This window comes from Mercenaria mercenaria, chromosome 7 (assembly GCF_021730395.1).
Source record: "Mercenaria mercenaria strain notata chromosome 7, MADL_Memer_1, whole genome shotgun sequence".
Taxonomy (NCBI): domain Eukaryota; kingdom Metazoa; phylum Mollusca; class Bivalvia; order Venerida; family Veneridae; genus Mercenaria; species Mercenaria mercenaria.
Window position 1 is genome coordinate 46,685,182 of NC_069367.1, and position 26,319 is coordinate 46,711,500.

A 26,319-nucleotide genomic window follows, 5' to 3' on the forward strand; every position below is an offset into this window, starting at 1 on the left:
GTACACATTCATGCCAAGTTATTTGAAAATCCATCCATCGATGACAAAGATATGGACCGGACACGAAAAATGCGGACAGACTGACAGACCGACAGACGGTTCAAAAACTATATGCCTCCCTTCGGGGGCATAAAAACATCTCTCCATTAGAAAGCAAGGTTAAGAACACTTGTCTCCTTTAAAAAACAAGGTACTGCCACACACATTCTGAGTAAATTTCTTTAGTATTACTGTTCAAGAAACAAGGTCTTATGTGTTACATTTCTATTAGTTTTGTTGACTGTAACAGCTCACCCTGAGCACTTTCTACCCAGGTGTGCTAAAAAGGCTACAAAAATTAGCTGTAAAGTTTTTTATTTGTAAGAAGCCTGGTCACAATATTTTATCAAGACAAAAAGCATATTATTCTAATTTTGTTTGTTACATAAACACTTTCAAAAGAAAGTTTAGTAAAGCACACTAAATCCCCTAAAGTGTATCAGATATAAATAATTTGAATGTATAACCCTTCTACATTGTTCTCCTTTTCCAGTTTTGCTAATTTAAAAACACATTTTTTCTTCACAATATAGATTAAGTAATCCATAAATGATTGTATAAGTCACAAGAAATATAGAAATTCTATCAGAATGTTCATAGGCTAGCTTCTCCTGATGCTATGTTGTGTGCTGTAAATGTCAAGAGCTTTAAACTACAGGTAGGTGCAGCTTATTTAATCTTCTGTCCATTCAAATGGCTCTGGTGGCTCAGGCTCCTCCTCTTCTTCAACTTTAGGTCCACCCGCTGAAATTGAGAAAAGCTTCAGTTAAGTAAGTAGAAATCTACTATCCATTTTTTTTCAGACAAAAAAGCTCTTTTTTTATTAGCAATCTATATTATAAGTCTATATTAGGCCAAAGAAATGCTGCCTTATGAGTTACAAAGAAGGGAAGGTACATTTGATAAGTAGGAAGTTCAACTGTGTTCTTTACTTATACATAGAAAAATGCAAGAAATTGTGAGAAAAAAATATTTTGCATTAAAAAAACATGGTAACTGTTCGAACAGAGGTAAAAATTTAAATACACAACAAGGAAATGTGGCTCCATTTACTTCATATTTAAAATATTTTTTCAGCTCTTCTGGACTTTAACAATTGTAATGGCAAAATGATACTTCAGGCATTACCCTTATCTGTGGAACCAAAGAAATTGGGCAGTGATTTGGTGCTATTGTACCATGCTAATATTTCTACCATGTCAATATACTAACCAATGACTGGTTCCACTATTTCTTCCTTCTCTCCAGGTTTAACATCCTTCATTAAAATAATTCCTCCGTTACAGATGTCCTTGAGTGGTGTGTAACGACTTCCTTCTGTCATTGTAAGAACCTTCAACTGAAAGCATAAATGGACATAAGCTGTTTAAATTTTATTTTGCTACCATTTAACTAGGAACAAATAGCAGTCAAAGGATACCCAAATGTGCAGTTATCTTTGTTTTGTTTTGTTTAGTTTAACATCGCACCGACACAATTATAGGTCATACGGCAACTTTACAGCTTTGATGGTGGAGGAAGACCCCAAGTGCCCCTCCGTGCATTATTTCATCACGAGCGGGAACCTGGGTAAAACCATTCCGTAAGCCAGCTGGATGACTTCCTCACATTAAGAACTCAATGCCCCGAGTGAGGCTCAAACCTACATCGGTGAGGGGCATGAGATTTTAAGTCAGTGATTGTTATCAAACAAGGTCAATATATTAGGTCTATAAACATTGTAACCCAGTTTTGTTAACATACGATACAAACTACTTTCGTAGTAAGGCGGACACTTTTCAATTTAACTGAAGGTCCATAACTTCAATCCAGCTGATTAAAAAACTTGGCCAGGATAATAGGCCCATTAACATAGTGACCAAGTTTGGTGAACACTGAATAAGAACTGCTTTTGTTAAAGAATGGACATGTGATCACATAATATGTCTAATGAGCGTATAAAAAGCAAAAACAAACAAGAAGTCCAAAACAATCATACCTGTGCTCTCATGGTACGAGCTGGGTTGTTCAATATTTCAAAGTTTGGTTCTGGTTCTTTCTTCTTCTCTTCTTTTTCTTTCTCTCCATCTTTTTCCTTTTCTTTTTCTTTGTCTGTTTCCATCTTTTCAGTTTTCTCTGCTGGTTTCTTCTCTGTACTGTCATCTGCTTTCTCATCCTGAAATAAAGCATGCAAAGCTGTCTTATCCACCTCATTCTAAATGAGTAGGAAGCGGGCACAAAGACCTTATTTTTCTATTAGGCTGTTTTCTTTTACTGAAGCTTTCATATATCAGCTTATCTCAATGTTCCGCAAAAAAAAAGATTATGACAATGATCACGATTGTGACATTTTCACTTACTAAAAAAACAAAATTAATGTATGTAGTCTCTCGTATTTCTATTTTAAGAAAAGTTTCCTTGATAAATCCTATGTTAATAATGTATAGCATATGTATCATGGAAAGTGGGACTCTAATAAACTATCTTATCTTATGATCTCAAACAACAATAAAATCAGTAATTTTTTACATTTAACTGAAACCAAACAATATTATTTCTTAGTGTTTCCATGTAATTTATGTATAAATATATCTTAATGCTAAAACCTGCACATTGTAAGGTTTAATTTTACTTACCACTTCCATTTTTTCTTCATCTTTCTTCTTTTCTGCTTCTTTCTTCTTCTGTTTTGCTGTTATACTCAGGATGGCAGTCTCTACTTTGTCTTTCTTATTTTCTTTCTTCTCCTCCAGATTTGGTGTGTAAGCAAATGTTGACGGCTTTGCATTTGATCTCATTTCCACCTTTGGCATCTAAATATTGAAATTACATTATTATTAAGAAGAAAGAATTTTCAGAAAAAAAAAACCATGACTTTGATGATTGCTGATGCTGAGAAATAGTTGAAAAAGTTATTAGTGACTTTCATATCTTAAAACAAAGGCAGATGGCAAATTGTGTCCGAATGTAACATTCAACCACCAATTACTTTGTGACTATGCACTTGTCCTCAAAGGTTTATGGGATACCAATCAATTTTGAGAAGTGCAGACTTACAAGCAAGGAAGGAATCAAAATTTAAAATGTGGACTCACCTTAAGGTCACTGTTTAGACCAATTGTACATGTGGGTGTAAACGACAGTGACAGGAAGTGTGTTAGCGGGTACCAGAACCAGAACTGCGAGAAGACCAGGATACCCACTATAGCCTCCAGATTACTGTGTCCCGTCCTTGACTGTAACGATATTGTCATATTTCTTCCACCTGTAATACATTTAAAATATTTTATTACTATAAATCTCAGACACTGCCACTTTCATTTATCAACACTGTTTCTCCATTTATACCAGAATAACCAATGAGCCATTTAAATTATCTATAATTGCCATTTACAAACTGTGCATGAAATCTGAAATAGAATATCACTAAAATGACTGTAATAAATTTTAGACCACAGGTCTTGGTACCACACAAATATCCTGAAAGATAGTCTGCTGAATGAATCTGGGGATGCAATTTTCAGTTATTGAATGAAAGCTGGTTTCTGCCTTGAGATCACTTTGACCAAACATAGGCATACTAACACCCCTAAAATATATGTTATTTATTGGCAAAAGGCAACTATCTTATGAAAGGTTTGAGGTCAAAGACCAAGAGTACTTTACATTTTGATCAGCAATCATTATGAGTTTAAAAGTCATGACCTTGACCTTTGATACACTGACCTCCAAATCAATGGTTATCTGCTGGTAACACAATATCATCATATGAAGTTTGGTGTCAGTGGAATAATTCTACACTGATAAATAAAAAAATCATGTTCAGTCTCCATGTCAATGTGACCATGACCTTTGACCTACTCTCCAAGTAACAAAAGGGGTAATCTGACTGGTCAACCACCATATGAAGTTTGAAGGTAGTAGGTCCATATGTTTTAGTTACTGACCAGGAACTCTTTTCAGTTTTCAGATACCAGTCTCAAATTGCAGTCTTTCCATTGGTCTAATTCAAAACTGTGCAAAGAAACAACCAATCAGGTGATGGCAACAAAGTTATTTTTCTAAGCTAAAAGATTATTAACTAAGTTTAGAGACCAGTTTCAGACTATAAGAGGAAGCTTGTAGTTTTTTACAGACACATTTTATTGCACTTTTTTAAATTCACATAATCATATATAGAAGAAATGCAGCCATTCTTAATATAAATCATCTTAGCATTCATTTGGTACATCTTCTCTTTTTTTAAAGTCTCCCAAGAGAAATTTCTGTCTGGCTGATGTTAACTGGCTGTAAATTGACAATCATGTTCAGTTTTTTCCATTGGGACAGGTTAGTATATACTAAAAATCTATCATTTGTCTTCAAGATTATTCTAAGGCAATCAAAAAACAGATAAATTGGAATGAAAGAGAAAGAAATCTGATATTATCTAAGAATGATGAAAAGCTCTGCCATACCGTGCAGTGCCTAGCAAGTCATGTCTGATATAAGTTCCTTACTGCATCAAATGGCTTACAGCAGAGATGTACAAAACATTTCATTCAATTTTCAGGCTTACATCATGTGATAGATGTAAACAGTGTAATCTGTTGACTGCTTTTAACCCTTATCATTCTGGACACAGTTGATTCTGCCTTTGCCACCAGTGTAGATCATGATCAGCCTGCACATCTGTGCAGTCTGATCATGATCTACACTGTTCACCATTTTGGTATGCACCCCTTTTAACAGCAAATGGTACTGTCCAAATTGAAAGATGTAAGAATTTATTATAGAAATTTAGCAGGGAAAGGGTTAACATGACTGACAAGAGGATTAAACTAGCAAGTTGAATAGGCTGCCGTGTCTAAAGTAACTTCTAAAATGTCTACAGAAATTGACAAAGATATTAGAAACTGTTATGATCAAAATTTGCAGCTCCAACTTTAAAAATATGTTTATTTCACCTCCTGCACTAGACTTAAGCTACTGGACTGATAATAAAGAATTTGATGCAAAATTTCAACTTTCATAATTTTTCTTTTATTTTATGTAATAGTGACAAATGCCAGTCTATTTTAGAGATTTTCTCAGGGAACTGATTGTAATATGATACTGGACATAGGGTATAGACTGAGTACATTCATAATTTTAAAAATAAAAATTAAAAAAATGATATATCATTGTCTAGGAGCTAGTTGAACCTATCAGAAACATTGGTAATTTAAATATCAGTAAGTAATGAACTAGGTAAAATCATCAATATAATGGCCAAAATTGATAAGACCCAATAAATTACTGGTATCTATGAGAAATAGGTTACAGACCAATATTTGATCTGCTAACCTTGTTTTAACCATTCAATGAAGGTGTTTTCCATCATAAAACTGCCAATTAAGTGTTTGATTAAATACTTTTTATATCCATTTTATTACCATAGGATAAAAACAGTAGCTCTTCAAGCCACTGAAATCAACACACCTAACATTTCTGCCAAACAAAAGTATTTTATGTATATTTCAGTATTATGATTATTAGTTTTAATAGCATTCCTAACTGAAGAATAATGTTAGATTCTGTTCTAGCATAATTTGATAAAACATATTGTCAATGATTTTTTCTACTTCATAGACATTACACTTGATTTTCACATAGCTTAATCCTAAAATGTTTCATGCTTTTGAAATGATCATGCAAGTATTAACTTTTCAGGAACACTTTGTCTATCTCCTGTAATTGCATCTTTAGCACTGTTACAATAAAACACCTTACTGAAATGATGTCTAGCCTACACAATTCCAAAGTTACAACAGAGTAATAATCAACCTGCTTTAATGATGCTCTCAGTAGGCAGGTCGAAATTTTGCCATGCCAACCTCTGCCAAAACAAACCCTATAGCAATAATACCTTGTGCCAATACATCTCCAGATTTAGCAATGATGCTGTCCACTATCTCAACTCCCCACCATATTTTCAATTGATGTCAAAATTAGCATACAACTTTTGGAGTGGAGTCTGGAGTGAGATCTTGGAGTGACCTTGGAGTCTAATTTTGGAGTGAGATTTTGGAGTCAAATTAAATCTGGTTTTTTGTTCAAAGTTTAGAAGCAGTGGTATTATTGGTGAAATTTCATAAGATGACATACAATAATGATTAATGTATGTTGCTGTTGCAAACAAAATGGTGATTGTTGGTATAAGAATCAAACTTAAAATAATATGAGACTGGTAGTTATACTTTTGGTTATAATTATGTTTACAACAAAAACGACTGATTGTTGTTTGTGTCTTTGGGATGAAAATGTATATCATCAGTTATGTTACCGTAATCAACAGTGTCATCATTGATATCCTGAAAACCAACAGACAAAATCATCGAACACTCTAAGGAAACAATTATTTAAATTTCCATCATCATCATTAACAACAATACAACCGCCTCCGTCTCTAAAGTCATCAACAACAACAACAACAACAACAAACCGTTATCTTTCGACCAAAACTGTTTTTCATCTAGTTCATCAGCAAAAACATCAGTAAAACTAATGATGATAATGATGATGTAATAACAGATGATGATGATGCTGCTGACAGTGGTGAATATGATGATGATGCTAATGGTAATTATGATGGTAATGATAGTGGTGATTATATGTTGTTGTTAGTGGTGGTGGTGATGATGATGATGGTAGTGGTGTTCGTGGCAGTGAAGATGATAATGTTGATGATGGTGGTGATGATGATCTTCATGATGGTGGTGCTGCTGGTGATGATAGTGTCTGTTATGTTGATGATTGTTTCACTGACAACATTATAATGAAAGTATCTTCATTGCTATCAACATCATCATCAAAAGCATCCTGTTATCAAAATCACCATCATCATCATCAACTTTCATACTCATGCGATGTTTTCTGTAGCCCCACATTAATGTCAATTTTCATTACAATTTGTCAAGATATAATAATGCCACAGCAAAAAGAAAGTCTGCCATGCAGTTTAAAGTCTCAACTCAAAGTTTCAGACTCAACCCTTACCCTGCTAAATTTCTATAATGAACTTGTCCATCTTTCAATTTTGGACAGTACCATTAATAGTTAAAAGGGGTGCTTACCAAAAATATACTGACTGAATGGCAAACAGTTCAGATCATGATCAGACTGCAGGGATGGGCAGGCTGATCATGATCTACACTGGTCACAAAGGCAAAGTGCGGTACCACATGTCATTTTATTAGAACTGACTTTCATGGAAGTTGATGCAGAGAGAAAAAAACAGGTCACTTCATTAATTTTGTGGTTGGTTTTTAAAGAAATACAAATAAAGGCCAAGGTCTCAGAATAGCTGGGCCACTTTGGTGTAATGTGACCTAACATTTAATGTGGAAGAAAGAACAGACACATATATGAATATTTAAAAATTATGAGAAATGTTACAAAATACTATCTGTATACCTAACCCTGTATTTGTCAGATCTGGGTAATAGAAGAAACAGTCCATGAAATTGAAAAAGATTCATTTTAAAAATGTATATTGTCTTGAAAGAAGACACTTAAGTTAGACTGTAATCACACTTAATTTGCATTTTGTTTGTATTTGTGCAGAATAGGATATTATATGCATCATAAGCCGATATAAATTATTAGGCAGTTTTAGTTTTTTGTGTATATAGGTGACAATATTAATGATAAAAATAGTATATTCGACGAAGCATTTAAAGAAACAAACTCTTATACATTTTACTTCACTCATTAAAGGAATAATCTTGAAAATCTGTTTTTATTAAAGATGATCAAAAAGAAACATTTTTGACATGCTTAGCAACAATCAATAGTTTTTGTTGTAAATATGATTATATAAAAACAAATCATCATCATTCCCATAATCAAAAATATAACTACATGTCTCACGTTATATTAAATTTGACAGTCATATTTCTTATTACAGCAACAGCAACATACATTACCGTATTTTGGTGTGTATAGGTCGCACTTTTTCTACCCATTTTGCTGCCTGAAAAAGTTTCTGCGACCTATACGACAGAACATTGCCAGCAGAGTTTTTTTTCAAGCCAATTTTCTGACCGTAGCTCTCGCAAAATTACGTGCATCTGTCACGAACGAACAAAATGGATAAAAAATATCAATATCGGCGGCCTTTCAACCAATAGCGGTTACTTTCAATAAAATATATCGTAAATAACCCATACAGACTATTAAAATTACGAATTACTTTAATTCAAAGATGTTTTTGCAATTTCAATTACGTTTGTTTCTACTTTCGTTTTACTGGACGCCATTGACATGTACTCCGGGTTGGATAAAATCCGGACAGATCCGTCATCCATTCCAAACATTGTTTATACTAATTCTTAGCGTATTAAAAAACTTAAAAGATAATTTTTTACTTTTGATCTTTAAATAAAAGAAAAAAATCCAAAAAGAGATATTTTGTTAATCTCAGAATCAAAAGAACGCGATTAATTACATGACGCGGAAAGGTGTTATAATTGCTGTGCAAACAATTCACATTTAAACTTGCATAATTACAGAATGTAAACGTAAACCGTCTGCTGCCAAATAGTGTCAAAAAGCCGCTTTTCTTTGATGTAGTCTGTTACCGATACTACTGTTGGTACGAAACGGTTGGGATCGAAAATAACACAGTCCGATTTCCACCAATCAGGTTCTGATAATAATTCAGTCCGCGGCATCAATATGGCCGCCGCCATAACTTTTTTGCCGGTAAATATTAAATATTGCTGGGTAAAAAATCCGAAACTTAACTGCGACTAATACGCTAGAACTTAAATTTTCCGACCATTTCCAGAGCAAAAATTAGATGCGGACTATACATTACCGCGACCTATACACCCCAAAATACGGTAATCATTATTGTATTTAGTCTTATGAAATCTCTTCAATAATACCACTGCTTTTAACCTCAATAACTTTTTAAACTTTGAATGAAAAAGAACTATTTAATTTGACTTCAAAATCTCACTCCAAAAATTAGACTCCAAGGTCACTCCATGATCTCACTCCAGACTCCACTCCAAGACTTGACTCCATATTTTGTTGCATGCCATCAAAATTTAGGAACAATGCAACTACCTTACTAAATCAATGCCGGTTATTCCAATATATCTCAAAAGGTTACAATATAATAAAACCTTTATGACTAAAAAATTTGCTGTTGGCAATAACAGCTACAGATTTAACTTTAGGAATGTAACCCCCTGTATGTATCATTACATCGAATTCATAATAGCTCTGACTTTAGCAATGATGTCATAATCTACCTGCATCAATAATGGTCTCCAAATAGAAGAATACTGTCATAACCTACCTTAATCAATAATACCTTATTCAATAGTAACTCCAAATTTAGCACTGATGTCATAACACCCCTGTATCAATAATAACCTTGTGCCAAAGAAGCTTTAAACTAGAAGATGCTTTTGTAGAAAAGTGCATGTCTCCCCCAGTGCATAGTCGTATAGGCAAGAAGTCAATAGGGGACAGGAGCAAAAGTAAAAGAGACACTGATGGTTGACTATAACAGGGATCATCTACTTGGCATGTCCAATCATCCCACTAAGTTTCAACATTTTGGCCTAGTGGTTCTCAAGTTATGAATTGGAAACGGTTTTCCATGTTCAGGTTCCTGTGACCTTGACCTTTGATCAAGAGACCCCAAAATCAGTAGTGGTCATGTACTCTGCATGTCCAATCATCCTAATAAGTTTCAACATTCTGGGTTAAGTGGTTCTCAAGTTATTGATTGGAAAGAGTTTTCTACGTTCAGCCCTCTGTGGCCTTGACTTTAGATGGAGTGACCCCAAAATCAATAGGGGTCATCTACTTTTAAGTCCTATCATGCTATGAAGTCTGAAGATTCTAGGTCAAATGGTTCTCAAGTTATTGACCGGAAATGGATTTTCATGTTCTGTCCGCTGTGACCTTGACCTTTAACAGAAAGAACCCAAAATCAATAAGGGTTATCTACTCTGCATGTCCAATCATCCTATAAAGTTTCAACATTCTAGGTCAAGTGGTTCTCAAGTTATTGATCGGAAATGGTTTTCCATGTTCAGGCCCCTGTGACCTTGACTTTTAACAAAGTGATCCCAAAAACAATAGGGGTCATCTACTCTGTAAGTCCTATCACGCTATGAAGTTTGAAGGTTCTAGGTCAAATGGTTCTCAAATTATTAACCAGAAATGGATTTTCATGTTCTGTCCTCTGTGACCTCGACCTTTAATAGAGTGATCCCAAAATCAATAGGGGTTATCTACTCTGCAGGTCCAATCATCCTATGAAGTTTCAACATTCTGGGTCAAGTGGTTCTCAAGTTATTGATCAGAAATGGCTTTCCATGTTCAGATCCCTGTGACCTTGACCTTTAACAGAGTGACCCCAAAATCAATAGGGGTCATCTACTCTGCATGTCCAATCATCCTTAAGTTTCAACATTCTGGGTCAAGTGGTTCTCAAGTTGTGGATTGGAAATGGTTTTCCATGTTCAGGCCCCTGTAACCGTGACCTTTAATGGAGTGACCCCAAAAACAATAGGGGCCATCTACTCCATAAGCCCTGCCACCCTATTAAGTTTGAAGGTTCTAGGTCAAATGGTTAGTTATTGATTGGAAATGAAGTATGATGTACGGACGGACAGGGAAAATGGGGGGGGGGGGGGGGGAAGAGACATAATTTAGCAGTGATGTCATTACTTACCTGCATCAATTATGCCCTGTGCCAAAATAGCTCCAAATTTAGCAATGATGTCATCATGTTTGTCACTGATGATCTTACTGTACATCTGTCGGAAATGGCCAACCTGAAATTTCAGTACATGAAGCTGTAGGATCAGAATAAGCCAAAGTTTGGCCAGTACCTGCATGGACTTATGATGTAAAAGAAAAGGAAAAATAAGAGTTGTCGTCAGGAAATCAGCACATTTGACTATTTCAATGCTTGGTAGTTGTGTATTTGGGTTCAGAATCTTTTTTAACAAATTTCAGTCATATAAATGATGGTGTCTACTTGTAGCAGTGAACATAATGCCCTACTTTACAGTGCTGCCTCACTGGAATATCACATCTGATACCCAACCCAGTTACACTAAACTAACACCGGGCTGACCAGTCCTAGAATTATCTTCATGATGCTAAGTGCCAAGTGAGGAAGATATTAGTATCATGTCTTAGATATGATGCCGTTTAGGTGCAAACCTGAGACCTCCTGCATTGGAAGTGGGGCTACCAAGGCAGTCAGTGCTTGATAGGAAACTAGCACCCTCAATGTACAACAATTGAAGACCAAGTCAAATCCATTTAGTAATAAACAAGTGAATGTACATCAACTTAAAATTCAAATTGAAAGTGGGCATAATCTATGAAATATTCTGAGCCAAAGTTATAAATGGACTTTTTGACAACAGTTTAAAGTTTAAATCAAATTCATTTAGTAATAACAGACTGAGTGAAAGTGCATCAAAACTTTAGTCTGAAATTCGAACTAAAAAGTTGGCAAGTTCAGAAAATATTAGAGCCACAGACCTTGTGTCATATGATGTAGGTGATGACATACATGTAGAACAAATATTTCAAATTCGATTTAAATACATTTTGTTACAACAGATACATATTCTAAGTAAAAACAATTGCATAATTCATAAGATATTGGAGAAAGAGCCCTGGCATCATATGATGTTGGTAATGATGTGGAACAACTGTTTTAAGCTTAAGGCAAATCTGCTATGTAATAACAGATAAGTAAAAGTGCATTGAAACTTTTAACCACAGTGCAGACATGGATGTTGGGGTAAAAAAGGCAGCTTTCCATACGCTTGGTATAGCTGAACTAACATTTCAGGATAAAGATATTTTAGACATAGATTAATACCTCAAAAGTTACGAAGTTGTCATGGTTATATACTTGAAGTACAAAACAATAATATTGTACATACCACTTTGTGGGATTAATTTTAACAATGCGTTAATACAGTATTGCTAAGTCGAAAAAGGGGCATAATTTTGTAAAAAGGCAAAATAGAGTTATGGAACTTGTGCAGTGTAAGTCAGTTTATTACAGTGAATAAGTCTGTTAAGTTTCCAATCCTTTACACAAGTGGTTACCAAGACACCAGCTTACATATAAAAACTTAACCAAATCGGAAAGCCGACGCGGAGTGAGTCCATTACCTCGACCTATTCTTTGAATAGTCAAGCTAAAAATATCACTCGGGCTATTCTTATAACTGAAGAACTAAGATTAGGAAATACCACAGGAGTTCAGTAAATTAGTTTGATGATAGACCTCTATCAAAATCAGCCTGGTTGTGGACAGGTGTTATAATGAAGATATCTGAGAAAAATGAGCAATCTTATCAATAAAACAGGTGAAGAGGTAGGGGGGCTTCCTCAATTACATTTCCCATTCTTCATTTCCTCCAGTTTACTGTTCCTCCCAGATAAAAGTCTATAAAGAGCTATTGTCCATAAACAGTTTTTTTGATACTTTCTACCGCCTTTTCATTGCAATGCACACCCAACAAAGATTTGAAATGAATGGTTAATGTTTACCATCAAGATAATGAAAGAGACTACTTTTTCATTTAATACATTCTTATCAAATGAAATTCTGCATTTTCTCAAATTTTCAGTTTGTTAAAAAAAGTGCATTTTTCTGTTCGTTTTCATATTCACTACTGTTTTTGCATGCTCAAACATTTGTTAAACTTTCAAAGAATCCTGGAAATACATTAGCCAGTACCAGGAATGAAATCTGAGCTGGAACAACTCCCAGAAAGGTTTTCCCAGTAAAACTGTCTTATTTCTCCTTCATTCACCAAGGACACAGTACAAATTACGCTGAGACAATGTACAATATGTTTACCTTAGGACATGTGACCTCGTTCTGCTGTACAAGAATCATAGCCGAAGCAATAAGTGCCCCTTGTCTTACATAGTTCACAGGGTCATTTGTCATAGGCTCTATCAGGTTCATTGCTTCCTAAAATAGACAGAATGTGAAAAATTAATAATAGTAATGTACCGTTAAAAAAACCCCAACAACATTCAAGTTAATCATTACAAGGTGTTGTAACTCTTGTAAAGATATAGTCTTCCCTAAAATGTATTTTGTTATGCCTAACTTAGCATCATACATTCAACTGTATAAGAAAATAGTTTCACATTATAACAAATAAGGCATTCAACAAAAAAATATTTTAGGCTGTAAATAACAAATAAGGCATTCAAAAAAATAAAAATATATTAGGCTGTAAATTGATATTAGGCAAAGGCAAACTTCCAGTGCAGTAACATTTCTAATATCTACCCTTTTTCATTAACAAAAGTCTTTATTCTGGTGTAGCTTTCTGCATGCATCATACTGACACTGATCAACAGTTCCAATGTCAGAGATAAATCTATTTTGTATTGTGAACTGCATACTTTAAAAATAAATACTAGACACTGAATAAAACCTTGCCAACAACATACCTTTAGTCCTGTACCAGCACATGCAATACCAAGAGCCATTGCAGCCCCAAATCTTACATGTGGATTGTAGCTCTCTGATAACAAGGAAACCACACTTGGGCATTGCTCTGGGGTCCTGAAATATATAAGAAACAGGAAAATTTAAGTAACAAATCTCAGAAAATATACTGAGAAAAGGACTTCTGCTGTTTTTGTTCATGTGATTTTTTAAACAGCACTTGTACAAGATATATATATATGCTGAAATCACTTTGAACCTTTGAGTCCTGATTAGTTCCTGCAGAATGGTTTATCAGAAAATGATAATTTTAACTTTATGAATGACTAAGGGGTAAAGATATCATGCCAGGTAACCATCTTGCTGGTTAGTGGATGATCTGTGGTAAGACTTTTAGAATCTGTCTGCTGCTATGTAAGGATTCAGTGTTGTCCTGTCTTGGCATTAGGGTTAGACGTCTGTTTCAACTGACATTAGCAGTTAGGAAACAGAGTGTGATGAACATAAGTGTTAAGAAAAAGTGTGTGATGGACATTAGGGTTAGGAAACAGAGGTGATTGACTTTAGGGTTAGGAAAAAGTATGTGACTAATATTAGGGTTAGGAAACAAAGGTGACTGACTTTAGGGTTAAGAAAAAGTGTGTCACTGACATTATGGTTAGGAAAATGTGTTTGACTGACATCAAGGTTAGGAAACAAAGGTGACTGACATTAGGGTTAGGAAACAGGGTGATTGACTTTAGGGTAAGAAAAAAGTGTGTGACTGACATTAGGGTTAGGAAAAAGTATGTGATTGACATTAGGGTTAGGAAAAAGTGTGTGACTGACATTAGGCTTTGGAAAAAATGTGTGATTGGCATTAGGATTAGGAAACAGGATGATTGACATTAGGAAACAGGGTGTGATTGGCATTAGGGTCATTAAACAGGGTGTGATTGGCATTAGGGTAAGGAAACAGGGTGATTGACTTTATGGTTAGGAAAAAGTGTGTGATGAACATTAGGTTTAGGAAACAGGGAGTGATTAGCATTAGGGTTAGGAAACAGGGGAGCATTGGCATTAGGTTTTGGAAACAGTGTGTGTTTATAAATTAAAGGTGGTTAATCAGATTTTGGTCAAGTAATGTATTTGTTTCAAACTATCTGATCATTTACAATTTCTTGTTCCAAGAGTGCTTAATTTACTTTAAAGTTAATATAGGAGATCTTCTGTAAGTTTGACTTTTCTATCCCAATTGCCAAACTAATAAAATATACATTTCTTATGAGAATCTAACTATAAGTAGTAGGTCTTTCTGTTCCTCAAATAAATCTCTTATAGAATATATGAAAAGTGAAAAATGTTATAAAATGTTGCTAAAATGTGACTAACCACCTTTGAAGCAACATACATGTAGTTCTGATACCTCTAATCACAATTTGAAATATTAATTTAATTAAGTCATTTGAACTTTTACAGTAGTCAGTTTCCATGATTACTCTTCAGTGTGTGATAATGCAATGCTCCCCAATGTTTCTATATCAAAGTCCACTAGTTTTTCTGCAATGCTCCTCCGAATGTTTCTATATCAAAGTTCACTAGAGTATCTCAATTGCTCACTGAAATGCATTATTATGCTCCTCCCAAACATTTCTGTATCAAAGTCTGCCATCTTTACATTTAAATTTAAATGAAATCACATAATGTATAAACTAAAATAAGACATGTTATGCCCAAAAATACATTAGTATACAAAAAAATGAAATTAATTGTTTTAATATTTCATTAAATTGGCATTACTTCAAGATAAATCTAGCTTCCAGGAAGGTTGGATTAAAAGTTCTTGCTACAAATGCTGACTAACTTTTGCAGAAATTCCAGCAAAAGGACTGCATGTAGTGGTATTCTTGTAATTTTATAAAGATTTTGAATGTTGTCTTATTTTCTTTCTCTTAAAAAGTATTTCATTGCAGAGAATCTCTTCTATTTTCTGCAGGATGCTGGGGTCAGCTAGAGTCAGTGTGTATGTCAACATGAAGCTCTAGGGCTGGCAATCAGCTAATGCTAGTTCTGGGCTTTTACTGCTGTGATTTCTGAGGTTACAAAGTCACAAATATGTGAGAGAAAGAGAACTTATCATTTTGAAACAATTGCTGTACATATTCATTATAACATGACTTTAGTGTAGATTAAAATGTAATTGTTGAGCTTTATGTCTTGTATACCTATAAACTTTTTAGTAGAGTGATTCCCATAATCAAGGGGTGAAATTTTACTTACAGTATAGCTGGTCAAAAACATAGTTAAATAATCATAACATTTTTCATATCAACTCTTGACCCACTCTTCTCACTTGCCCAAAATCGAACATGATAAAGAACCATAATTATACATTGTGTCCAAATTGGAATCAGACTGCTTCAGATATGTGCATGCTACTGAATAAACAACAAACTGCTGAAAATATGTAGGGCTTACATTAACCCTTAGCCTGCTGCAGGAAAATTTAACAGCCTTTGCAAACAGCTTGGAACCAGATCAGACGCCGATTAAATCGGCGTCTGATCAGGTTCCAAGCTGTTTGCTACTCTGACAATATTTCTTCCAATTTTGGAGCAAATTGAATGAACTTAACAATTTTAGCAGACGACATTTCCAGCAGACGACAATTTACCTAGCATGCTAAAGGTTAAAATCTAGTGATAATTAAGAACTGTACCAACAATACCAAATGTACAAATCACACATCAATGTCCTTGTAAGTTTTATTGCCTTTTTAACTAGTTGCTGATTTAAAGTGATTTTCATTTAAGCAGAAAGATTTAAGATGTGTCAATCCTTTCAAACAAAAATGATTTTTGATAAACACACAGTTACACATAAATTTATCAAGTGAGTTGGGTTTTACAGCGAATCAACACAATATGGTCATATATTGCAAAGCAATCATTTTCCAGAATGGCAATATTATACAAACAGATATGGAACAATAATAAATTTTCATTGAAAAAGATTCGTATAGTAAGAAAATCCTACAGAAATAGAGACAGATATGTAAAGGTATATCTATAATTGAACAGGTAGTATACTATAGAAGTTTGTTATACACTGAACACATACCTGCTCAGTAACTATCTGTTAAATCTGTGATAGCTCTCATCTCCTCTACTTACAACAGTACGACTTCATCAAATTGGATTTTATAAAATATTGGATATTAACAACATAAAATGTTGACCAAAAAAAAAAAAAATAAAATAAAATATAAAGAGATGGAATTAAAAACAGGAGTAAAATAAGTTTTTTTCCATTTCTGTTCTATTATGACAAGACCGCGATCATTTTTGGCATTGGAAATTTACTGTTCTTGTTCTGAAATAATTTCCCCGATTTCGTTATTGGATAACACTTAATGGTTAGAGAGAGACGAATAATTCCTTTTTCATCAGTATTGTATCTATTCTATGCACAATCATTTATATTTGGAGAGTAATACAACATTGTAAGTAAGTGACTACTTTATTTCATTTGACAACTGTTACATTTTAACAAGTTAAGTGACTTTTTTACTTCATTTTGACATTGTAAATGTAAAGTATTATCTATAAATAATCATTGAAATATATAACAATAATTATCAAATAATTTTATACTTGATACCATTTCCAAGTTTCTGTTGCAATCTCATTTATAAATAATGGAATATTTTCTCCAAAATTTAACTTTCTTTTTAAAAACTGTACTTTTTTACCATGGAAAAGCCATCCATTTGTTTTCTAAGAAAACACCTTAAGACTGATTGATGTATAAATATAAACACTCCAAAGTGAAAATTTATGTTTTTGAAACACTATATCTGAAATGTTTAATTATATCTTACATTGATAATAACTCACCAGCTAAATATGGTAGCTAATCTAATATTGTGTTCATATGATATCAATTTTAACTACTGGAACATCATACACTTTATCTAAGGATAGTTTAATAGAATTTGTTTGATTCTAATAAATTACAAAAAAACTTTTCTCTTAGTACACGAACACTCTTATGATACAATTCTAACAATTATAAACTCTTTCTTGCTAAATGTTCACATCTTTATGTTTTAATTCCATAGTTCCTTACATTCTATTTAGCTGAAGAATAATTTTTCTGTGGTCTTTTTCATTAGTATTCATTCGAGCATGTAACAATACAGTGTGTCATTTACAACAGACTGCTATTTTCAATCTGAACTTCATCTATTCTGATTACAACTTCCGACAGGGATCTTAAACAGTGGTTGCCATGAATTATTCAATTCTTCTCCAGAATAAAAACATCTTTTCCGTAAGATCATTTGCATTATTTCATTGAAATCTTAATAAAGGTGATTTCAAATATTCAAAGAACCCAAACCAAGTCTGAACTGCTGCCATCTTTGGCCTTTTCAAACTTGGCTTTAGGGTTTTTCACATATACAGTCAGAAACTCTGGGTAAAAATGTGTAAATTAAGCCAATTTGTGGAAAAACATGACCTTTTCACTTTTTCAGGCTAAATTTAGTAACCCAACTATAATTTCAATTTATGCCTGTTTTCACTGTTGGTTTCAGCAAACATGTGAAATGCCTTATTGATCAGTTTTTTCCAGTTGGCTTCTTCCGTTTCATATATGTCTGAACTGGCCTCAGCTGGCAAAATCTCTTTTGATGGAGGAATTGTGACATTTATCAAGTCACTGAGCATTTTAGATATCTCCAAACTGTCTGTTCACAATGTTTTTTTTTGTTTTTGTTTTTTGCTTATAATCAATAAACCTGATTAAAAAAAATCAAATTTCCTGATTAGTGACATTCTGTCAAAATGTACTTTATAAAATGATAATCGTTTCAAGCTTTTGGAAAAAAAAAATATATTTTACTTATCCCCTTACTGCAACATTTACTCCCACACAGAAAAGTTAACAAATAGGTAAAAAGACAAATTCCTACTTGCTTATTTATGAAATCTACAGCTGATTAACTTCAAGCAGTCACAACATCCAGAAATCTATAGTTCTCAGTGAAAAATGATAAGTCTAAGCTTTATGATATCTTAAATGTCAGGTGAATCTTCAGGTATTTTTTGCTCATATTGTCACTCAAAGCTGGACAGAGTGGCTGCTGAGTGAGTTCCTTTGTTGTACATGCTTTCCTTTCTCTTTAATTTGTTCACACTTACTTTAAATCTGTATACAAGGGTTTCATTAAAAGGTAAAATATTTTGTTTTGCAAAGAAATGTATTTGTTTCAGAAATTCTGATTTTTACATTGCAATAAACTCAATGATTTTTTTCACTTTAGAAAAAATCATTTTCGTTAAGTATATATTCTGACTGAGGAAAATATCAAGTTTACACCGCCTCCCACCGAACTTTTTAGTAACATTTTTCAGTATAACGGACAACAGACTGATGGTCACATGACATGGTGTAACATCCCTGATACTATCTATACGCTTCCTAACTCCATTTGCATACTTAATTTTCAATTACGTTACTTCCATTATCTCGTACGTAATTCAAAAATGTTAATTTCCCTCTCCAAATGCAGCTGATTTCATTGTACACAGCATATAAGCCTATTATTTTAGCAAAATTGAATCATCTTTTCATACACAAAATCTGTCCGATATAATAATCATTTTCTTTTCCTATACAGAGATATGAATGAACACTCCTGACATTCAACTGAAGCTGTGATGATCGCTAAATTGGACTTCACCAAAGAAACCCTTTGACAATCTAATCAAATATCACATCCTACACTCACAGGAATTGAATTAATCGTATGAAAAACCTGAAAATATTCAATAAAACATGCAAAAATGGCATCCATTCAAGGCCGGATCTTTCAGTGCGTTATTATTTACGCAAAAACAAATGATGTAACGGAATAACATCGACGTCAGCTGTTGCCATAAGAAAGTGAAAAAACAGTATTATTTGCGTTAATACAAACTATTCCAGTGATTGGATTTACAAGTTTTAACGGTGTGTGTTGTATACATACGTTTGTGTTAAAGGAAATGAATGCTCGACAAGACCCATGTGGAATACCACGGATAGTACCGTATCCAACAAAAGTAACATTTCTGGCACTGGCGTCTTGGACCAGCAGTATCACTGGGAAGTTCTAGTGTTACTGCCGATCATGTTGTTTGGAATAACAGGAAATATTCTCGTGTGTATGGCAGTATCTATGGAGAAAAGATTACAAAGTGTGACCAACTATTTCCTCTTGTCACTGGCTATCACTGACCTTTTGGTCTCCGTAATAGTCATGCCACTTAGTATTGTTCATCAATTTTTTGGTAAGTTTAATAAAGAAAAAAAACTTTCATAACTTAAATCAGCATAACATTGAATTTTACTGTGATCTGTTATTTCACAAACACTGGTAAGTATATTTTTTGATCTTTATCAGACAACTTACATCCAGAGGACTTTAAATGTCTCGGTTCAAATGTCTCAGGTAGATGTTTCAAGACATTTTAGTAAGTAAGCAGGTAATTTGGGTAAGTAATTAACTAATCAGGATCAATAACAGAAATTCCTCAGCAGTATTTAAGAATAAGAGCACAAATCAAACACAATCACAAACTGATGCTGTGAAAGTCTACAGAACTCCTAATGGTAAAAATACTGCTTTAAAAATCTAAACACATGGAATAAATATTTTATATGCACATTCCATGCACCCATCTATTAAACATCACCACATAAAAGGATAATTTTGTAGATACTCAATTTTATCATTAATAATAACAGACAACCATCTTTAAAAGCAATGAATAAATTTGGTGCAGCAATGTTTCAATTTTAAGGCATTGAGTTCCTTTTCTTTTATGTAGGCATAAATGAATCAAGCATTTACAGTAAAAACAGATGAATGTCTGTCAGCTAAACAGTGATGAAAACGAAACTGTAAGACATAGATAACCTTTAACTAATCCTTTTAAAATTAGCAGCGAGTGCTGTTGACAAGCAAATCACAAATATATATACGCAAACCAACATAGTGGCTTTACGACCAGCATGGATCCAGACCAGCCTGCGCATCCGCGCAGTCTGGTCAGGATCCATGCTGTTCGCTTTTAAAGCCTATTGGAATTGGAGAAACTGTTAGCGAACAGCATGGATCCTGACCAGACTGCGCGGATGCGCAGGCTGGTCTGGATCCATGCTGGTCGCAAAGCCACTTCTCATAGCACGGCTCATTTGCGTATTTAGTCTATTTGTAATAAATCTGCTACATGTACGGTATGTAAATTCTATATAAGTTAACCTTTATCCTGCTGGCGGCCAGTGATTTTTCCTTTGCGACCAGTGCTGACCAAGATCAGCCTGCACATCCTGTTCGGTCAATAAATTTTCTGTGTACACCCCTTCGAATAATAAATAGTACAGCCCAAATTGAATGACAGACCAGTTGATTTTAGATATTTAGCAAGGCTTTTAAAACAAGAGCTGTCTCCATAGGATGACACATGCCCCCGATGGCACTTTGAATGAATAGTTATGGCAGATGTTAGAGTTTAGGACCTTTGACCTACAGATCTGGGTCTTGCGCGCGACACGTCATCTTACTGTGTCACACATTCATGCGTAGTTATTTTAAAATCCATGCATGAATGACAAAGATATGGACCGGACACGCCCATCAATGCACTATCATGAAATATGACCTTTAACGTCTAAGTGTGACCTTGACCTTTAAGCTACAGACCTGGGTCTTGCGCGTGACATGTCGTCCTACTGTGGTACACATTCATGCCAAGTTATTTGAAAATCCATCCGTCGATGACAAAGATATGGACCGGACACGCCCAACTATCATGAAAAATGACCTTTAAAGTCTAAGTGTGACCTTGACCTTTGAGCTACGGACCTGGATCTTGTGCGCGACACGTCCTCTTACTGTGTACACATTCATGCCAAGTTATTTGAAAATCCATCCATCGATGGCAAAGATATGGACCGGACACACCCAACTATCATGAAAAATGACCTTTAAAGTCTAAGTGTGACCTTGACCTTTGAGCTACGGACCTGGGTCTCGGCGCGACACGTCGTCTTACTGTGGTACATATTCATGCCTAGTTATTTGAAAATCCATCCATCGATGACAAAGATATGGACCGGACACGAAAATTGCGGACAGACCGACAGACTGACGGACCGACAGACAGACGGTTCAAAGACTATATGCCTCCCTTCGGGGGCATAAAAAGGTTAAACAGTAAACTAAAGTTTAAGCAATTGTTTTCTTTGCAGATTTTGAAATTGTTCAAAACTCTTACTGCATGCCAAAAAATAGCTTAGAGGCAAACATGAAGTATATATGGAATTGCACCAAGATCTTATAAGCAAACTTTAATCTTTAAAATTAATTAGATTAGCTCAAAGTCCTACAGATAATGATTTTCAAGAATAGTTGTATGTTATTGCATGAAATGAAATACATAATCATAATATCTTTAACGAAGAAAAGTATTGCTTTTTCTTGAGGTTAAAATATTGATATCTTCCGAATTACCTATAGGAAATGCAGAACTTCAACACTTTCAAATCTCAGGAATATGAAATGAAATATTAATTCTTAATTCACCAGGACACATTACCAATACAGTACAAAGAGAAAGTATTATTTATTAATAAACACACCTGCAAACAATATTGTTTCATTATGTAGTCACATTTAGCCGCAATTATACTATTTGATCAATCTATAAATTGGTTAATAAAGATCAAGGCAGGTAAAATGGTAAATTTGCTTTATTGCCATAACTTATACAATAATTCTGCAGATCTTGCCACTATGTAAGAACGATTCACTAAGAAACTGTTACATATGCTAAATTTTGTCTACTTTCCTCACATAGAACGTTTCTTTTATGCAAAGCTGAATTCTTTTTAATTTTCTCAGATGGAATGTCACATATATTCTATTTTGAATGTGATATAGCGTCATATATCTTCCTGAACGATGCCACATTATGCTTCATTTCTAAGCTTTGACGAAAATCGGAAAATCCGCAGGAATAATTTATTTTCATTTCCCTGTTTCTTAGCAGAGCAAAGGTCTGTAACCGTTGAACAAGTTTATTGCCATGGAAATTGAAAAGATGGTAGCTTATCCAAAAGCCTGATGATTAAATTATCGTAGAAAACATTTAAGAATAATTTGCAGGACTTGCATTCCGTCAATATGCAAATTGGAGAAATAATCAGCAGTAGTTTCAGTGACTCTGGAGCACTTTTCGGAGCCAAGACGAAAGTTCCTGCTAATGCGGCAATTACAGCCGTCATGAGAAAAAAGCGAAGATCCATAGAATATTTAGCATTAAGTCTACTTGTACTAAAAGGTTATTTCCAAACCTCTTGACACCATTGCTTTCTATCTGTGTGAATAGTTATTCAATCTGAGCATTAATATTGTATTGTTTTATACAATACTTTTGCACTGTATAACTATAACTTCTTTCTTGAAAAAATTAGTTCCGATATTTACTTTACAATCATCAAAGTAGCAATTACAATTAGTTTCATTAATTATTGTTCTTGTGCAGAATGAATTGCAGAAAAATGCCAATCTTGTCAACATTACAATCATAAATGATTGCCCTATAGCTGATATAATATCTCATTCAATCAATCTTCTACAGAACTAATGAATGCTATCCAAGGACAAAACAATACATCAGTATTTTTTTCATCATGGAATATTGAAATTTTTCATAATGAAATAATGTAATACAGTTCCATGTGTGATTTATGCCTCTGCAATTAGTTCTGGCATATTAATACCTTATATCATAAATTTAGATAATTTAGAACTTTCCCTTTGAAGCTTTTTACCTGTGGAAAACTGATAAATTCAAAAAACTTACTCCCATTTGGGCAATAACTGTTTCATATGTAAAACACTGAGTTATTGGACATGTTTCAAACAGACATACAGTTTTCTAAGACCAAGGTTTTAGAATAACCTGCTATTACTACAAAAAATCACAACTTTTTTCTCTAAGCCTTTAAAAAAGAAAACGGGCAAGTAGGTTTAATTATTTGAGCAGATTTCAATAAATAGTCAAACTGGATATGAGTAGATAAAGCAGGAAGTTAAGAAGCTGGCACTTATCAGATTAACTCATCACATCTAATCAAGCCATGATAAGCCTTATACAAGCTACACTATAAGCTTTCTGAAATATATTATAATTATGTTTTTACAAATTTTATATAACTGTAACCTTATAAAAGTCATGAGGATTTTTTCCCCCTTTTTTACCGTTATATATTTTTCAACATACTGGAAAGTCTCAAGAACTGACACTTCAAAAACTATCAAATGAATGTAGTAAAAACAACAGGGAAAATATGTCTACTCTACGTCAACAACCTGTAAATTGCTGTACAATCACAACTCCAGTAGATTTCTGAGGAAAGTGTTTTTTTTTCTCTGAGAATACATACTTCTTGCCAGTTTTAATACAGTAACTGTTGTGACATCTAGTTGGTTCCTGGTAGCAGCAGCTAAATGTAAATTGTCAGTAATGTTACAGTACTGTATAACCTTGATTAACATTTAGCCTGCTGTCAGCAAGTGATTCTGCCTTTGCGACCAGTGCAGACCAAGATCAGCCAATCTGTGCACATCTGTGCAGGCTGATCATGGTCTGCACTGTTCGCTATCCATGCAGTCAGTAAATTTTCAGTGAAAATCCTTCTAATAATAAATGGTATTGTCCAAATTGAATTTTTAGAACTTTATCAGGCTAATTAAGGGTTAAAGATGCCTCTGAACAACCAAAATATCTCATGATCAACTATGACCACTAGTGAGCACAATGGTATCTGCAGCTTACTGTAATAGTCAAATCATCTGTTCAATTTAGTATCACCTCTATTAACAGCACCTCCATAGAGAAACACCTCTTAACTATCAGTTGTCATTCACCCCCTGTTAACAACATCTCCAAGGAACAAACACTTTTAAACAACATCATATATTCTCTTTCCCTATAATTACTGTAAATTCTTAGTACATAAGTCTATGCAAAGGCCACATGTTAAGTCTTGCATTAGGTGTTCACTCAGTATAGGTTGCACTGTAGGTTTTCCCAAATGGACAATGAACTGTGGTTTAATTTATTTAAAAAAAGACATAAGCATCTTTTTTGCTCTTTTTGTCTGTTTCCAATCAAAGAGAAACATTACTGATACATTCATTAAGTACAGATCCTGGTGGCATTATATATATATTTCCAGTAATTAAGAACGATTACTTTTTAAGATATTTTGAAGAATTGTTTGCATTAAAGTACTAAAACAAGGCATGCTCCTGGTTAATAGCATGTATGACTATGAAATGATAAACTGTGTCTAGTCAATATCAAATTAAAACTGAAATATTTCTAGTCAATTTGCCATAAAAATTCCACCTGATCATGCAGCAGGGATATCGAATTAATTATTAAACAATTTCTTTCTATTTTCTTTCCTCCACAGGGTTGTATTATTAGTGTAAGCTAGATGGATTAATTGCCTATTTTCTAAGAATACTAACTGTCATCTCTGCTCCTTAATTATATTCTTCACAAGTGCTTGTGGCAATAAAAAACAATTTAGCACTCACAGCCACAACTATTTTCAAGTTTCTCCCTGATGGGCAATGGACAGCTTGACAAATTGTCTTCAGCAAAACATGTCTGTTATTGATTCAAATAAATTGTCATATTTTGCAGCATAGAAAATGATTTCAAAAACATTGAAAATCTTAATATGAAAGAGTGAAAAAGAAGCTGGTTTAAATATTAAGTTAAAACAGAGTTTTCCATTATCATGTTTTACTACAACATACTATATGTAACAACAATTTAATGCAACACAATTTCTTATATGGAAGTGAGTAAACCAGTCAAACCACTGCAATCACAAATCCAATGCCAGCAAACAGTAAAATTTTCTTAGACAAAAGTGACAATGTCATTAACACTTTTTATCAAATCTCAAAGTTTAGATAGAAAGAAATTCTCACGACCCCCAAATAATTCTATTTTTATTAAAGTTTTGCATAAACGCATCATTAAGAAAATATAAGTAACAGGAAAAAGAACACTATGCAAAACCTTGAGGTGATATGAAGAAACTGAGAGGAGCCAGTTAGCCTGTCACACCTAACAAGGTTCAACATATTGTATCAACTCCTTCATCTTTCTTCCTCTTTATCTCTTGTATTACATATCCTATCTCTCCATCTCAGAACTTTCTTTTGCTACAGGCTATGCTGAATGTAATGATACACCACTGGATGACAAATCATTTTTCCTTATTGAAATGATACCAGGTTTTACAACTTTTGTGGACTAAGGCAAAAAAGCTCTATCTTCTATTCCTACCATTATGCTATTGGAACATTTTAGCATTTAACTCTTTCATTACGGTAGCTTAGACAGTAACTTTGTCTTCAACTCCTGCGGGACATATTGTGCTGACAGCCAATTCATCTTCATAAAATGTTCTGTTTTCAATAATATTTTCATCAATGCTTTTAATTACTACTGTTAATACAGTAACGCAAGGAATAATTGAGCCGCGCCATGAGAAAACCAACATAGTGGCTTTGCGACCAGCATGGATCCAGACCAGCCTGCGCATCTGCGCAGTCTGGTCAGGCTCCATGCTGTTCGCTTTTAAAGCCTATTGGAATTGGAGAAACTGTTAGCGAACAGCATGGATCCTGGCCAGACTGCGCGGATGCGCAGGCTGGTCTGGATCCATGCTGGTCGCATACCCACTATGTTGGTTTTCCC

The 26,319-nt window shown here is 34.1% G+C and overlaps 2 protein-coding genes across 3 annotated transcripts in view; one reads left to right on the top strand and one right to left on the bottom strand.

The window, feature by feature from the left end:
* Window positions 1–337: 337 nt before the first annotated feature.
* LOC123554233 (26S proteasome non-ATPase regulatory subunit 1-like) overlaps window positions 338–26,319 on the bottom strand; it is a 319,840-nt gene continuing 293,858 nt past the window's right edge. Inside the window, exons 22-29 of the mRNA XM_045344228.2 lie at window positions 13,507–13,621; window positions 12,899–13,015; window positions 10,736–10,838; window positions 3,114–3,283; window positions 2,655–2,831; window positions 2,018–2,194; window positions 1,252–1,378; window positions 338–783 (exon numbers count right to left, since the gene is read on the bottom strand). Coding sequence (XP_045200163.1) covers window positions 713–783; window positions 1,252–1,378; window positions 2,018–2,194; window positions 2,655–2,831; window positions 3,114–3,283; window positions 10,736–10,838; window positions 12,899–13,015; window positions 13,507–13,621 — 1,057 coding nt within the window. The 3' untranslated portion in view covers window positions 338–712. The remainder of the gene's footprint in view (window positions 784–1,251; window positions 1,379–2,017; window positions 2,195–2,654; window positions 2,832–3,113; window positions 3,284–10,735; window positions 10,839–12,898; window positions 13,016–13,506; window positions 13,622–26,319) is intronic.
* Window positions 15,149–26,319, top strand: part of LOC123554235 (5-hydroxytryptamine receptor 2A-like) — a 34,997-nt gene continuing 23,826 nt past the window's right edge. Inside the window, exons 1-2 of one of the 2 annotated variants that reach the window (XM_045344232.2) lie at window positions 15,149–16,989; window positions 19,167–19,818. In XM_045344232.2, coding sequence (XP_045200167.1) covers window positions 19,554–19,818 — 265 coding nt within the window. In that variant the 5' untranslated portion in view covers window positions 15,149–16,989; window positions 19,167–19,553. The remainder of the gene's footprint in view (window positions 16,990–19,166; window positions 19,819–26,319) is intronic. The other variant, XM_045344233.2, reaches the window with a different exon arrangement.